Source organism: Betta splendens, chromosome 4 (assembly GCF_900634795.4).
Source record: "Betta splendens chromosome 4, fBetSpl5.4, whole genome shotgun sequence".
Classification (NCBI taxonomy): Eukaryota; Metazoa; Chordata; class Actinopteri; order Anabantiformes; family Osphronemidae; genus Betta; species Betta splendens.
The window spans coordinates 5,680,837-5,697,095 of record NC_040884.2 but is presented as its reverse complement, the minus strand read 5'-3'; the positions used below and the strand labels follow the sequence as shown (position 1 = coordinate 5,697,095).

General features: G+C 44.2%; 1 protein-coding gene across 2 annotated transcripts in view; it reads right to left on the bottom strand.

The window, feature by feature from the left end:
- dennd1b (DENN/MADD domain containing 1B) overlaps window positions 1-16,259 on the bottom strand; it is an 89,687-nt gene that overhangs the window by 28,385 nt on the left and 45,043 nt on the right. For both annotated transcript variants that reach the window (XM_029145521.3, XM_029145522.3), the window contains 5 exons: window positions 15,237-15,290; window positions 14,661-14,771; window positions 7,744-7,844; window positions 6,141-6,186; window positions 4,675-4,776 (listed from right to left, as the gene is read on the bottom strand). In XM_029145521.3, the coding sequence (XP_029001354.1) occupies window positions 4,675-4,776; window positions 6,141-6,186; window positions 7,744-7,844; window positions 14,661-14,771; window positions 15,237-15,290 (414 nt within the window). The remainder of the gene's footprint in view (window positions 1-4,674; window positions 4,777-6,140; window positions 6,187-7,743; window positions 7,845-14,660; window positions 14,772-15,236; window positions 15,291-16,259) is intronic.

Here is a 16,259-nt window from a genome sequence, read left to right as displayed (position 1 = left end):
CAATCATGGGGATATAAAAGCTGATGCATGGAGGCAACTGTAGTCTCCAGAAAACTAAACAAATAGTCACAAGTCACAATAGCTGGAGTGAATATTAAATTAGCAAGATGACTGGATAAAATTATTGTGTAATAAGAAAAAAACTAAAATGAATTACTATTATAGCAAGTGATCCATGTTGATTAGCTGTTAAGTACATGCAATACAATATATTAGCCAGGCAGAAGGAACAAGAGTGAGAAAGGAAAGAGGAAAAAGAGTGTGTGTGTGTGTGTGTGTGTGTGTGTGTGTGTGTGTGTGTGTGTGTGTGTGTGTGTGTGTGTGTGTGTGTGTGTGTGTGTGTGTTCCTCATTGCCATGAGATTCTCCCGGTGTGGGGTTACTTTGTCAAGCTGACCTCTTATAGAAGCTGAGCGGCTGAGTTTTGCATACATAATTAACTACAGCTAAATGTCATCTCTCACTTCAATAACCAACGCAGTGGGTGATGCTGCTCTCCCTTTTTGACTCCTAATCCAAAGTGAACTGCCGGCAGAACGACTATGTGAAAATGAAGTGCAGCTTCTAACTCCACGTGAGTAAATGATGGGCTGCTAACATGGAGGAAAGCGTCTATGCGTCGTTTAAAACAATTTCAACCTGTGAATGTTTCAAATGAGCAGGGCTTAAATTTAGCAGTTGTTAAAGTAGATACTCGACAACAACAACAACAAAATCAAATACTTTGCTCGGAGCATGTGACATTAGTGTAGAAACGAAGACCGATTCTGGTAAAGTACAGTAAGGAAGTGAGGTGGAGCAAGCACATTCCCAGCACGGCGCTACCCTCTAGTTAGTGCAGCACATCAGGGGCTCAGCTGTACTGGGAATTCACCAGTGAAATGAAACATACTTGGCTGCATCTAAACTTACAATGGGGGGAAAACTGGTGGACAAACCAAAAAGCTGTGAGTAGCTGAAGTTAACTTCTAAATTAGATCTGAGCGTCACTGATGAACACTCCTGGCTGACAACGTGTAGGTGTGCCTGTGTGTGTCTGCGCATCTGACTGCGCCAGTGTTTTCCTGCTGTCGGCTGCACTCTGTTGTAGATGATGATGTAGATGTTGTTTTCGGGGAGCGTTGGAAACTGAACACCAAATTAAAGCTGCGATGTTTGATTAAGTGTGCCAGGTGATCTCAGGAGAGGCGCGCAGACACAACCTCAACCCCCTCATTCATTTGTAAACCTCCAAATGCCGGCTTGAAATACAGGAAGTAGGAGTGTACGCTGTAAATTCCCCCCTTGATTGGGAATACAAATGATCAAATGTATGAAGGCTAGGAATGTATGGGTACACGGTGTCAGCAAAGCAGCGAGAGGCAGAGAGGTGGAGAATAGAAGGAATTAGGCTGTGATGTGAAAAAGAGCATCAGAAAATAAAGATGTAAGCTGCATTGTAGGACCTCACCTTGAATATGTGGCACAGAAAGAATAATACATGAAAAAACTCCTCCGTCACTGGTTTGAGATCAATTGCGGGGATCAAATAAAAATCCGACTCAGTCACACACTGTTTGTTTTCAGAATTAACAGACTCCTAATTTGCTATTCTTGGATACTTTTAATGACTAGCGCGGTAAACAGCTCCACCAACCAAAAGCCAATTATAACTTTATCAGCACAATCTCTGTGCGGAAGAGGAACTGCAGATCTCAGAAAAAGAAACGCAAATACCTTGATCTTCCAGGGAAAAACTACAGTTTATTTCAGAGTATTTCTTTTCAGTGTGCTTGTCAACACATTGATTTTACTGACACCAGCACAGCCTCCTCAGATTAATATGATTTATTAATGTGTAAAAACTATTGAAACTTTCAGTGAAACTTAAGGAATCTAAAAATATACAAAAACATGCTAAAATTATAATGTAAAAAAACACAATGTGTTTCTCTAATAATATCACAATGTCTGTCAAAAACAAGAGGCAAAAAACACAAACTAAAGCAACACAGATGTGGGTTTCTCACACATACAGTATTTGCTGCTTATATTAGGAAATGTTTAGAGTGAGACTTGTGACAAATCTTAAAGTAAATGATTTTTTTGATGTGATGTGATTTATTTCAAATGTCTAAAAAAAGCCCTGAGCATTTATTAGACAAACGGACAACAAAAGCACAATTAACGCTTTGATTTATGTGACATTTCCAATTAAAAAAAAATGTCAAGCTATTCTCCAAAGATCGCTGCATCCTTTTCTTGATCCATCACCAATAGCTCTCATTCAGATCTAACCCTTTTTACTAAACGGAACTGCTACTGGCATGGAAGCATGTATAATAGCCAATAAATCTGAAATATTATGTGTGAAATTGCAGGAAGAGCGCATTAAGGGGTGGGCACTTGTGGAGCCGATGCAGGGGTCCTGTCTGAAAGACGGTGGCTAATTCAGGACAACTGTGAACTCTGAACCTGCTAAAAGCACGGCCACTGGTCAGCCGAGCCCCGTAATGGAGTCCACATGTGCTCACAGCCGGCGCTGCCGTAATTAGACCGATCTCTAAAGGTTTGCTTAAATCAACATCAGAGCGCTTTGTTTTCCCCTCGTAGTTAGGCTTCAAATACGCACCAAAAGCCGCCGGTGGCCCTTACCTTTTTATCCACTTCATGCTTTATACATCGTACAAAGTGACGCTCGGCTTTTAAAGAGAGAATAATCATTGCTTCATGGGTCTCAAGGCTTCGGCTTCACACTGAATAAAGCTTGAGTGTTAAGTAGCCAGTGTTACAGTGAGAATTAGAGCGGAGGGAAGAGTGGTTTTAATGGCTATGAAACAACACGCGGCGGCTCGGTTCAGGCAGAGAATCGCTCAGCATTAATCAAGATTTCAGGTCTCTATTTGACAAACTGCACAATGCCTCAAACATCTCCTCGTGTGTAAACACAAACATCAAATGCCATGTGGCATGTCCTCATCACTAACAAGCAAACTAACAAGAGACCTGGAATTCCGCTCAATTAGTACCTGCTCGCTTCCTTATTAATCCTCTAGCCTCGTTGAGGAGATAAGAGGAGACAGGGAAAAAATATGAATAGGAATAAAAAACAACAACAATTTGTTACAATAAATATATTAACGTCAGTTTCTGTTTGAGGTGGTGTAATTTGACATGATATGCCGGCTATGTTCTGTCATTAGTCAGGAAAAATGGTGAGTAGGGGATCAAAGCAAAAAGGTCTGAGCCTGCCACTTAATTTATCACATGGCAAAGACAAAGGCTTTTCTCTCTGCTTGTCGCGTTTCAGAAGCCCTGACTCCTTTTTATGACAAACTCAGTTTGCAATTTAATTTAGGGCTGGAGTCCCTGGGTGCTGAAAAGCAAGCAGACAGGAAGTGAGAGAAAGGTAGTGCAGCCAGACAGGCACACAGGCAGGGAAGCATGAGAAGCCAGCAGCGGGTGCAAGAAACGTCCAGGCTGGCGGCAAGTACTGTGAGAGAGAGAGAGAGAGAGAGAGAGAGAGAGCGAGAGCGAGAGAGAGACAAGAAGGCAGGCAGGTGTCATGAAACTTGAGGAGCCAGGCAACCAGGCAGGCGATGGGGAAGGCAGGCAAACGGGCTGAAATATAGGCAGGAAATGGTATAAAACGAAGCAAAGATCGCACTATTGCAGGTAGTAAGGAGGCATTCTAGTAGGCTGAGCAGTGCTAAATCAGGAAAACCAGAGAAGTGTGGGAGTGTGAGCAGGTCTGGAGTCTGCTGGGCAGCGGATTGAATTATATACTGCTGGCGGGGCAGGAGTCTCGTAGGCGATGGAACCTGAGCCCTTTACTGTTGGCGTTGTGCGTGCACAGCCTCGGCATGGGCCTCGCAGAGGAGCTCTAATGCACACGCCCAGAAAGATATCTAAACAAACACATCCCTGCTTCAAAAACGGAAGGGAGGACAGGCAACCGTGTTGTTTTCTGTGCACACGTGTGTATGTGTGTGTGCGCGCGAGGGGGAATGTGTGTGAATGACCCTGACGGCGTGGTGATGCTTCCTGTAGCACTGACCGGCGTCCGTGTTCCATTAATTAAAGAGACGATGCGCTGGCAGGTGGCTTTACTGCCCACACTGGTAATTGGCCCCCTTCTTCCCACTCTCTCCCCCTAGAAAATCACCCATCTCTGCCTTTTCTTTTCGCTGCCTTGTTCCCTCCTCCTATCTCTCGCTCTCCGAAACGTGCCAGTGGGCAGGCAGAAATGCAAGACTTTGTGAAATAATGATTAGAATGGATGGAGATGAAGGGAAGGGAGTTGCACATTTTCCCACAAGCCTCTGATGGTCGGGGAATGCTGTTCGCCTTCAAGCGTCATACAGCGCGACGGGAGTTTACTTTAGACAGCCACAATCTGAGGAGCCAGTACTGCAGTCATTAATGATGTGGGGAGGGGACAGAGCTGTACTTTGACAAGTTTCTGCATGTGTGTGTGTGTGTGTGTGTGTGTGTGTGTGTGTGTGTGTATCTGAGTATGAGGGTGCATTGGAGGACAAGAGAATGTGGATTTACGCAAGTGAGACTTGAAATGAACCTTCTGTGTGTCAAGTGTAATGAGACTATAAACGTTGAGGAGCTCTCAAAGGTGTGTGTGTGTGTGTGTGTGTGTGTGTGTGTGTGTGTGTGTGTGTGTGTGTGTGTGTGTGTGTCTCACCACGTCACTGGGCAGGTTCTGCAGGTCATCAAATGGACTCTCCAGGGTATTTGTGTCCACATTCAGAAAGACCACATCCTCCAGTGATTGACTTTGCACTCTCTAACAGAGGAAACGTGCAGTGTTGTCAGCAACATTAAACCCTCCCATGATAATTACAAACACAACTATCGCACCTTATTAAACAAATCACATTATAAACAAGATTGAAAAAAATATTAAATTAAAACTAATATGTATTATATGCATTTCTGTGCATATAACAGGAAGCCAACTCCTACATTTTGGTTAATTAATAAAAGCAGATTGTAACATTTTAAGATCTTAAACTCTTAGTTTGGTTTCTAAGTAAACAGGTCACTGGCGTCCAGTAAAGAGAAAACATATTAATCACATTCAAAAGTAGAGATCACACATTAACAAAGAAAAATAGAAAAGGAAAAGGTAGCTTTGCACCAAACCCTTGTGCATCCACAACAGCACCGTCAGGCTGTGCTCTGTGTATCCTGATTGCGACAAACTCAACAATTATTTTGTGTGGTGCAGGATGCAGGCAGGTGTGTGTGAGTCGGGAGGGAGGGGGGGCAGCTTAGTGTGTGAATTTCTAGTTTGTCACTTTTGTGACAGCCTGTGCAGTGGAGGCTCACATGCTGATCTGGACTAATTATGTAGTGGCGGAAAGGGGGTCTGTCACGGATGCAGAGTGTGATAAATACTGCCACTGCCGCAACTGTCAGACAAATATCACACACACACACACACACACACACACACACACACACACACACACACACACACACACACACACACACACACACACACACACACACACACACGTGCATTACAGCATATGCATTTGCACAGTTACACACACACACAAACACTAACACTTATACACAAGTGCAAAATGTGCATGTGCTGGCGAGGTGCATTCACACACAACAGCAGAGCTGGTGACGGCTTGCCCCCCAACCACCACACAGGGTTTAACAATGAAATAGAAAAGCTCTTTGTTTGCAGATGCTTTTTCTGCCTTTCTTTTTCTGGCTATTGTTTAAAGTGCATGAGAAGAAAAAAACAAAGAAAAAAAGACATTCTGTCTGTTTTTTTATTTAATGTGTTAAAAATGCCAAAAATGAGTTGGTGGAATTTTATAAATTAACCCCCCAAAATTAAAAAAATCTCGTCATCTAAATTGATGCAGCACTGGCTGGTCATTGGTGCAGAGAGAAAACTAAACATTTACAGGTGATTTAGAGAAACACATCCACCCAGACAGACACTGAAATTCATACAGTAACACACCTCTGCCAATAAAAACTCTATAATATATATATATATATATATATATATATATATATATAATACATACACATCAGCTTGACGCAACAAGCATAATTGTGCATATACAGTATAATAATGAACATGTCTACACGTATAGATTTGACTGCGTAGATGAAACGTACCTCTAGCAGACTAAGGTGAACACCCACAAAGTATGGCATGGGGGCACTGTGGATGGAGAGAGGAAAACAGATGTGAACAACAGAACTTACAAGAGTGTGTGGCTACAATAACTACTAAAACTAAATTCACACTTTTACCTCAATTAAAATTATACATTGAAAATGGTCAGTTTTATGTACTGCATTAAATTAATTTTAATATTTAATCCATTTCTAAACAGACATTTCTGAAAGGTTGAACAGGAATAGCTGAAATTACAGGATATTCACTGAGGATCTGTGTATTATAAGACTTCTATTACAATAATTTTATATATTCTTTATGATCTATGAAACAATATTTGCAAACTGAAGGCCACTTACTGTTATTACTACCACTACTAATAAAACTTTTTCCCCTGGTAAGATCTTTGTATGCAAAACCTGGAACATTTCCTATAAAAAGCAGAGGCGAAAAAATGCCAAAGCTCTGCGCTAAATAAATCAGTTTCGCATGGTTATTGTTACATTATGTCACATTTATCTTCATAAGTTAGCAGCAGGGACAGACTGAATCACAGAGCATGCTTCCAGTCTACCAAGACGAATAAAATCAACAGAAACAGTCGAATAATAGGAAGCATTTTTTATGATGAGGTTTACAGAGGCAGCAATAATTGGATAACTTTGGGTCAGTGTGTTCCCGGCCCCGAATGATTCAGAAGCCACAGGCTTGTAATCAACTTAAAGCAACAGCAAAACAAGCAGCAGGCCTGTAGCTCTGCAGCATAGCCATTACCCTGTGCTTTATGAATATACAGCGCTGACTTTCATCAACGTTTATCCAGATAAATACACATGTACATACCAATATGCTCAAAAACTCAGATGTGCTGCACACACACACATACACACACAGCCATGTGATATACTGTAATTTAGTTATTCAATCAGCACATGGAGGACAACCCTGAGATTAAATAAGATCACGATGAGGCTTCACAGAGTGTTGAAAATCACATTTTACTGTCAGTGATGAATAGTTTCTTAACGCTGCTGTATCCCTCGTGGTAAAAGCCTGTAAGTATATGAACTATCATCACTGAATAAAAAAAGATCCTTTTATATTAGCTGACTTCCACACTTTGTAGTTTTTTTAAACATGTACTGACCTAGAGCTGAACACATGAGCATTTGTAGATGAGCTGTTACTTAGAGTAGGCTAGTTTTTTTTCATTTTCAAACAGGCTCATTCAGATTTATTGGATTTGCACCGGATGGGTGGTAATAAACCCCTAAGAGGGATAAAATGATGAGAGTGTGGTGCTAGCACTGCTATGAAATATGGAGCACGGTGGATCCAGGCCGTTCATTATGTTGAGGGGCCACACCGGAGAAGGTGCGCCACGAGAGGGATCACGAGAACAAGCCGGGGAACGTGTGAACATGTGTGCCTGCACTTTTACACAGAGGCTTCGGCCACGGAGCTCAGCGCGTGACCAGCACACGCGTGTTGACCGTGTGTCAGGTGCGTGCGCGTGTGCGAGGTGGACATTTATTACAGTGTGATCCTGCCGGTGTGTACATCAGGTGTGTGTTTGTCTTCAGAGGTGGTCAGCCTTACCAGCAGCAGTCCAGAAGATCTGGGGGGAGGACAGGGATGAAGATGTGCTGCCAGTACATGGGAAAGAGCATAGCAGCCGCACCATGGATGCATGCAGTTAACTAAGGAAAGCAACAAAGGGAAAGGAAAAGTGAATAGAAAAACAATGCTTCACTCTACGGATGAACTCCCAGAAAGCTGGGATGCGAAGATCAGCTCGCACTAAATATCACAGTTTTTGATTTTCCTTGTTCCTAATAAACCTGTGCATCTTATTTAACTACAACTCAAGACAGGATATGTACGTTTAAAGAGAGGAGCTCCATTGAAACAGCAACAATACCATCCCAATATCTCGCTTTCAAAAGACCTGCAATGAGACGGCTGATATTCTGATGCCTTTTATTGATGTGTTGATGTGTTGTACTGTGCTTTTGATTTCACCCAGTTATCATTGACAAACATGTTGCTAGCCTTTGATCCTGGTAGAAACACGTTACACTGACTTGTCTAGTGCTGTGATGAACACAAGACCTGCAAACTATTGTTGGAGGAAGAGAAGAACAGACTGAGCGCTGGAGATCAACAACTCGACAGGAGCGCGTCTTTAACCTCATGAAAGCAGCGCAGCGGAGGAAGGGGAGATCGATGGGGAGGCGAAAAGGAAACGATAGAAAGGGCTGACACGAAAATACGCGACAACTCCGTTACACAAAGGCTACGTGAAACTAGTAATCCCCCTGCACTTATTGTAGAGTAAACACTGGTTTGTTGTACGGCACATGGCTTTTAAAACAGAATTTACAACAGTTTGGAGTCAGAAAAAGCTATTTAACACAGAAAAATGGGAACAATTCAATGTCAATAATTAATTATTCAAAGTTCCAAAGTAAGTAAGGAATTGTGGTGCGAGCTGCATGAAGCAGCAGAGTGGGCCTGGCAGGGCTGACAGCACGCATAAAAATCTAAATTACCCCAACTACGATGACTAAGAAATTAAAGAGAAAATATGGAATAATTAACCCCTTTTTTGACAAACAATGAAAAGCGATCATGTGAAGATGACGTTCCTTCATAGAGATGCTCTCTACATTGTCAAGCCAACGTTACACATAAAATTAACGTTGTTGGCTCCCATTGTCTTAAAGCCAGAACTCCCCTCTTGACATGAAAACCCAGCTATAGTAATGACCTGCAACAGACACACACACACACACAGACCCCCCCCCACACACACACACACGGCAGGAGAAAGAGGCGTTAGCTCATCCCCCAGATTAAAATAACATGATTAAATATGGAAAGAGAACAGAGGTCTGAGGGGCTCCTGCGGGACTTCATTAGGGCAAATTGCCAAAGAATGAAACATGAGTTAGCCAAGAGAGACTGCGGGCTAGGCCAATGCCGCCGGGACCCTGGAGCAGCAGCCGCTGTTATACTGCTGCAGCTTCACAGTCAATGTGTGAAGCGGACACACACTATCACACACGCGCACGCACGCAGGCACAACTACCAGGAGACCCCCTGCTCACTGACACACACAGTGTCACAGATGACCGGCCAAAAGAGGGCAAGCTTGGTGGCTGCAAAGAAAGAGCCCCACCCCTCACAAATGTTAAACCTGGACATGTGAAAAGCTCACAACACAACATTTGTGTGCGTGTGCGTCCACGCGCCTCCCTGCTTGTTTGCCTTAACTGCGTTCATTTTTCATATTGACCAGGAGAAAAAAAAGCAATGATCCTTTTTTTATCGTCTCTGTGCAATCTCTCATACACCCAGCGCCACAATAGTTAAGACTTAATCAACATTTAATTGGTGTCTTGCTCTGTGTATCTGCATATGCATATTTCCGCTGCCTGCCGTCTTCAAATAAAACACAATGCCACGCTCCTGTCAGGATTAATTCCCTGGCAAACAGTTTGTTTTTTTGTTAATTCAGAAAATAAATCAATGCTATGAATATTAATGTGTGAAAGTGAGATGCTTGGTGCAACAACTGCTATCTGAACCACCCCACCCTACTCCCTTTACCAAGGTGACGACGATAAGGGGCCATTAAATTGTGATGAAGAGAGGTCAGCATTCGGGTGTGGAGATACTGTACATACACACATATGTATACGTGGCACGTGCACGTGCACACACACTTAGTGGGGGACCAGCAGGCAGGACAATTTCTCCTCTGGGAGTGTGAGACAAGCCCCAGTCATTCGCTGGTACCAGGAGGTAATGGCACAGAACACCTCGCTAACCAACTCCAATTATCTCCGCCAGGCCTCAAGGTGAGCCCCCCAACTGGCTTGATTTACTCTCAGGTTGAAAGGAAAAACAGGAGTCACTCTCTCGCTGCTCCTCTTCTTCTCAGGCTAGGTGGCTGGCTTGAGGGAGTTGGCTGAGAGGGGAGGAGGAGGGGGAGGAGGGGTATTGAAACTTAGATAATGATTTATAAAGCAAATCTAGATTCCTGCTTTCTTTTATTTGCTATCTCCAAAGCGATGGAGGTGGCAGTGTGCCCGAGATAAGGCAACTTGGAGGGAACTCCAGAGGAATAGTTCACATATTTGCTTCTCTAATTCAGCTTAATACAAATCCCTGTGTCCTTGTTCAGGTTTTAGAACAAATGAGGCAAAAAGAAAAGGAAGATAAATTGGAAAAAACTGAAACTGAACCCTATTTTTTTCTTCATTTATGGGAGGGGGGGGGGGTTCACATAAGAGTGGGTCATGAGAGGCTAAGGCTGATAAAATATTTGCCAGGCTGATAAATAATAGATGAATAGAGCCAAATGGCTTACACGCTCCACAAAAGACCTGGGTGCTTAATATTCCATTCAATGGAGAATCACAGATACAGTCCCCAAGAACAAATACAGGATTAGGTGCTGGGTCCAGTCCTCAGGGACCAGGGCTCTGCCCGGTAATGAGGGGCTGCCTGCCTCGTGCACTGTGTGTGTGTGTGTGTGTGTGTGTGTGTGTGTGTGTGTGTGTGTGTGTGTGTTGCCCCTTCCTCTGAGGGAAGCTAACCGATTATACAGCGACAGCCTGCTTCAAAAAGCAGTCAAGGTCTTTGGTTCAGCCCTAAGAGCTTTCTCAGTGCACTGTGGCTGAGACAGAAAGTGTCTCCACAAACACTGGCTTTGCCAGATCCATTCGATAACACTAAAGGAAAGACAGACACAAAGAGAGAGACGAAAGGAGACGTAGAAAGATAAAGGGGTGAAAGTGAAAAAAATATATATATATAATGAAAAAGAAAAAAACAACAACATAGGAACGCTGATGTAGGTCACAATAAATCTAAGCGGTCACACACCAGTTTGCCAGTAATATGGTCTAGGAGTGAGCCAGCTGCTGTACTACAGCTCTGTATCACAGACTAATAACGCATTAACATTCTGTAGATCTTGGAAGGCTGCGTTTGCAGTTATTAAACTAAAAATTACAGCAAATGAAGCTTTATCTGTGAATTTAAACACGTGCTTCTGATGACAGTTTGTTGGGATTAGTCTTTCTTTGTGATGTTTCCTTAAAGAGCTCGACCCTCTAGAGACATCAGGTTCTCTTAAAAGCGTAACTCTGAGGTCTGTGGAGTGTGTCAGTGCGCAGTGTGTTTCCACCCACACCATTCTTTACCTGAGCAGCCGGACACGCTGAAGTTAAACACCGAGAGACAATAAAGAAGCAGCTATTGTGAGACCTACAGTAGAGCCTGCGTTTTCTCATAATATTAAGGAAAGCATAAATTAAGCAGCACCTTTTTGCTGCATATTCTGGTCATACAGTATAAACTCTATTGTGTTATAATGATAGCAGAGAGTGAGACAAATAGCTGCTGCTGCAGGGAATGTAATTCAACTTGTCAGGAGGTATGGTATCAACAGAGTCGGCCGTCACCTCTTCACACTCAGCCTTAAACACTCAACCGGCCTTTTGCTCCTACGCTGCACGTACAATCCAACGCTCTCTTCCCATATCCTGAACTCATTTCCATCCCAGTTCATTTCCTGGCTTATCACTCTCACTTCTTCTACACTGAATAAGTCACCAATTACCCATGTTTTGCTCTTCCCTCTGTTGACAAACGCCGGTGTCAGGTTCGGCACAACACAGGTGTGTCACAAACAAGTAGGTGGCACCAGGAAAGAGAGAGAGAGAGAGAGAACGAGGGCACATGGGACACGAAACAAAATACCTATTGCCAGGCCTCCCACAGACATGTTCGCTGACTCTCTCACAGAACGACATAAGGTAAAAACACCTGTGAGTGAACAAGACACGCACAAACAGGTGCATGCAAAGAAGACACACCCACAATATGCACATACGCACCCAGAGCGGCTCAACACGCGCGTTAACTCAGACACATGGCTGAGATAAGTCTATTGAAGGAGAGGAGGAAAAGGAGGAGGGGATGCCCTGATGTTCTGCAGATGCCCAACAACAGAAAGACACGTTGAGACACCCAGGAAGAGGGAGGCAAAGGCAGAGAGAACTAGAGGTGCAGCAAGACCGCATGAGAGACAGATGGACAGAAAATAATATGTCAGCGAGGAGGAATAAGATAGAGAGAATTCAGAGAGACAGAAGTCGGGGAAAGAGAGAAGAGGAACAACAGACGAAAAGGCAGGAAACAGAGAGACAGCTGGCACTCTAGGGCACGGTGGATGGATAGCTCCTTGTTAGCATAGGCCTGACAGGCTGATGAGAGGGCTGCTGTCAGCCGGCGCTGGGGCCAGGCAGTGAGAGTCTGGGCGATAGGCAGGGCAGAGGCTGGGCTCGAGAGCCGGGGGGCCTCGGCAGATGAAAGACACGGAGGGTGGTGGGGCGATGGTGGTGGGGGTCCTCCCCACTGACTAGTTAGAGGAAGGGCCGATGCAGCCCTATTATGCGGCCCTATGACAAGGCTGCACGCTCGGCTGGCTACTAGCCCTGCGCCACCGCCGACCGGCCTTTTAAAACAGTGGTACCATTCACCTCCGGTCACAAAACAGCAATAAGTCAACTGACGCATTGTTGTAAGATCATGATTTATTCCTTTGCTGTTGGCTGCCTGCGAGACGCGCGGGCCATGTACCGACAGACTGACACGCTGGGTTCACCGGGGGCTTTAAATGCAGCATGTCTGTGTGTGTGCGTGCCCGTTTCCCTCTCTATTCCCTGTTTCTCTCTGCTTGGCTGAGAGGCTGGACAGGCGGAGGTGGAGAAAAGCAGCTGGTTGATACTAACGATGTTACTAACAATACCTTCTCTCATGCATCCGCTATCTGTGCCAGGGAGACTATAGAAATATTACCTGTCCACCCGGTGACTGTTAGCACTCACTTTAACAAACATTTCCACAAACTCTGACATAAATTGTACATTTCACATCCTTTAAGAGACTTGATCAGAGGACGGTGGTGTGGATAATGAGCCGAGCTCTTTTCAGTTAAGTGTAATACACGTGCACTTAGACGGCTGCCTTTAAGAATCATGGCAGCCATTTCCATTTGAACCGGGAGGTCAATCTACCCAACAGCAAAAAATAATGCATCACAGGAGCAGTAATAACACTAGGCCTGCTAGCAGTCCCAGTGGAGATATGAAAATACCTTTGTACTACAGTGCCTGACATATATCGCTACCAAACCAAAACCCCTATCCCCCAGGAAGATGGATGGATAGACAGATGAGTGGATGAAGGATTGCAGCAGATAAAAGGCTTACAGAGGTAAAGGTCTGACGTGGAGGCTCTTAAAATATCCTGTCGGCATATATTTAAAAAAAAAAAACAAGCTGAGATTTGTCTCTGAGCTGAGCAGAGAACTGTAAATCACAGACAAAATTCACCTACACCCCCCGTTCCTGCTCAAAAGGAAAACACCTTCACCCTTGAGTCTGATAATTTCCATCGTGTTACCCTTGTGTCACAGCTCAGCGTACTGCCTGAACCTTGACTGGAAGTGTTGCTGGTCTGAGGAGCAGAGGGGAGACAGGTGAAATTCTCTAAGGGCTGGGTAATTTCTCCAGCTCCTCCTGATTACACCTCCTGTGGGAGACCTCGGGTACCATTCCCTCCAGCACCCATCACCACCACAGGCCCCTCAGGCTGTTCAGCGTTCTGCCGCCTTGTAGATACCAAGGCAGGACCAGCTACACTGCAGACACCGATAGGACTTAGATGACATCACTTCCCTCTCCTTTCTCATCTGTCATAAACATTTGGCTTTGCCTCATCAGCCGCAAAGATAACGGGCGGAGGATGGAATGAGGAACAGAGGGAGGAAGAGAGGGGGGAAAAAAGAGAGATGTCCTCCTTCATATAAACTGTGGGGACAGACAGTAAAAGTCATTGGACAGTTAAGATGTGTAATAACGGATAATTTAAGGGTTTTGGTCATTAATATGTTGCGGTTATAAGATTAACAGCTAAGTATAGAGCAGCTCTAGTGTGAATTTCACAGCTTGTCATATTGTGGTGATAGTGCAGCTGCCTGACGGCAGGATGCCGGGACGGGAAGGAGGGGGATAGGGGAGTGGGGGGTGCGGGGGGCTTCGGGTGGTAGACAGATCACTCCGACTCTCTCCATACAAGTAATGTAGCCATGTCAGATGAATGTTCTCATCGTTCCACTTAGGGCTTGATATCCTGCTTGAATATTGATGAAAAAATCATGTTCAATCTAAGGAAAAATCCTAATGTTTGAGCTACATGGGGCCGTTGGTATCTGAATTTCATCGGAAGCCAAGAATAGCATGCGTGACTCTCCATGACTGTAAACTAGCAACATTTTGTCATACTACTGTATGTTCTCATTCATTGGATGAAAACCCACACTTGATTGTTTGGAAAACTTGAACTAGCAGGAGTATTTAAACCGATTGGGCCTTTTGTGCGACGGGACAGAGCTGACAGCTGACTGCACAAATGAGGAGGGAGAGACAGCATGAACTCACAGTGCTAAGCTTGCTTGAGGTAATGATGATGCGCCGCTCGTGCAGCATGCTGGCGTAGAGCTGGAGCATGTTGTTGACGTCCACGGCCACAAAGTACTCTGTCAGGTTCCTCTGGAGATCGACAGGAACAGAAGGACATGCAGGTACATAACAAACTGTCCTCGCACATCTTGCTTACAGTTAAGTGCCAACGTTACAGACTGTGAGCGCCCCAGAATGTGCAGAGAGTACAGTACAGACAGGAAGGACTCGGCCTTCCACCTCTGCTCTTACCGTTTAGCAGGAAACATTCATTAATGTCTGCATGTGTTTGCCATGAAGACTTGACTTGAGCTACGAGCGGAATTCAAAATGCGGTGACTCCGAGTCCTCTAATTGCCCGTGATCACCGTATTTCAACATTAAAAGTACAAGCACCACAAGAGATAAAGCCGAAACAAGGGGATGATGCAATAATTTCAAAAGGTGACAAGTGTATCTGATTAAAAACGATTAGAGGCAGAGATGTTCCGAGAAGAGAGGGATCTCTCTATAGCCCCTCTGTCTGGCTTCTTTTCTTTTTGCACGCATACTCACACTCTCAGGGATGGTTGGCAGTCCATTGATATCCGGGGCGATGAAGTAGGAGTGCTGCGAAAACACAAACACGCAGGAGAGAGAAGGTCACAAGTGAAGCATACCACTCAAACAGAAGAGAATAAGGGGAAAGGGGGAGAAAGGCCGTTCACTTTGTTCTATGATTTATGGCTCATCTTCAGCTCTGTCTATATGAATTGCTGAGCTGGTGTCTGAACTGTGGCAATGCTTTTATCAGGCCTACAGAACAGAGAGAAACTCAATAGCAGCTCAGCTCCCCGTAGACACAGACTGGGGTGATGTCTCCGGTGAAAAACTGAGTCTTTATTTAAGCATTAAAAAAGGCTTGTGGGGCACACAGACAAAAGTATACGCGCACATGTGTGCAGACACACACACACAGGGGTTGTTTAGAGGATCACAGGGCTGCCTGTCTCACTTTGGGAAAGCAGGGCAGGTTCAATGTTCAGATCAAAGGGGCCTGAGAGAGGTGCTGTTTGGAGACAGGTAGACAAACCACCAAGTAAAGCACACGAGTGTGTCTGTCACACACACTCTCCTGTAGCCTTATTACACCTGTGCTTCTCCAGACCTTCGCTCCTCCAACTGTTGCTTAAACCTAAATTCTTCACTTCTCTGCATTATTTAAAGCAAATTCTCTCAGTGCGAACACAATACTTTCAGCTGCGTTACTCACTCAGTATTACTCATTTTTAAATACAAATCATTGAACAAATACTGTCAGGCCAACGCGCTGTTGTTGTTTTATGTAATGAAATCGATGTGATGTGTAGCCCCAATGGCAGCCAGAATGACAGACTGCACCTGAGAGTTGATGCATTCTGTTTGATTAGGAAACACATTTTCCATTTTATATGACTGCACATAAATGCACCCCTGTGGCAAACTCAAATCAATATGAACTTTGAAAGTAGCTTTGGGAGAATACATAAATATATATATATATATATATATATATATATATATATATATATATATATATATATATAAATCACATATATA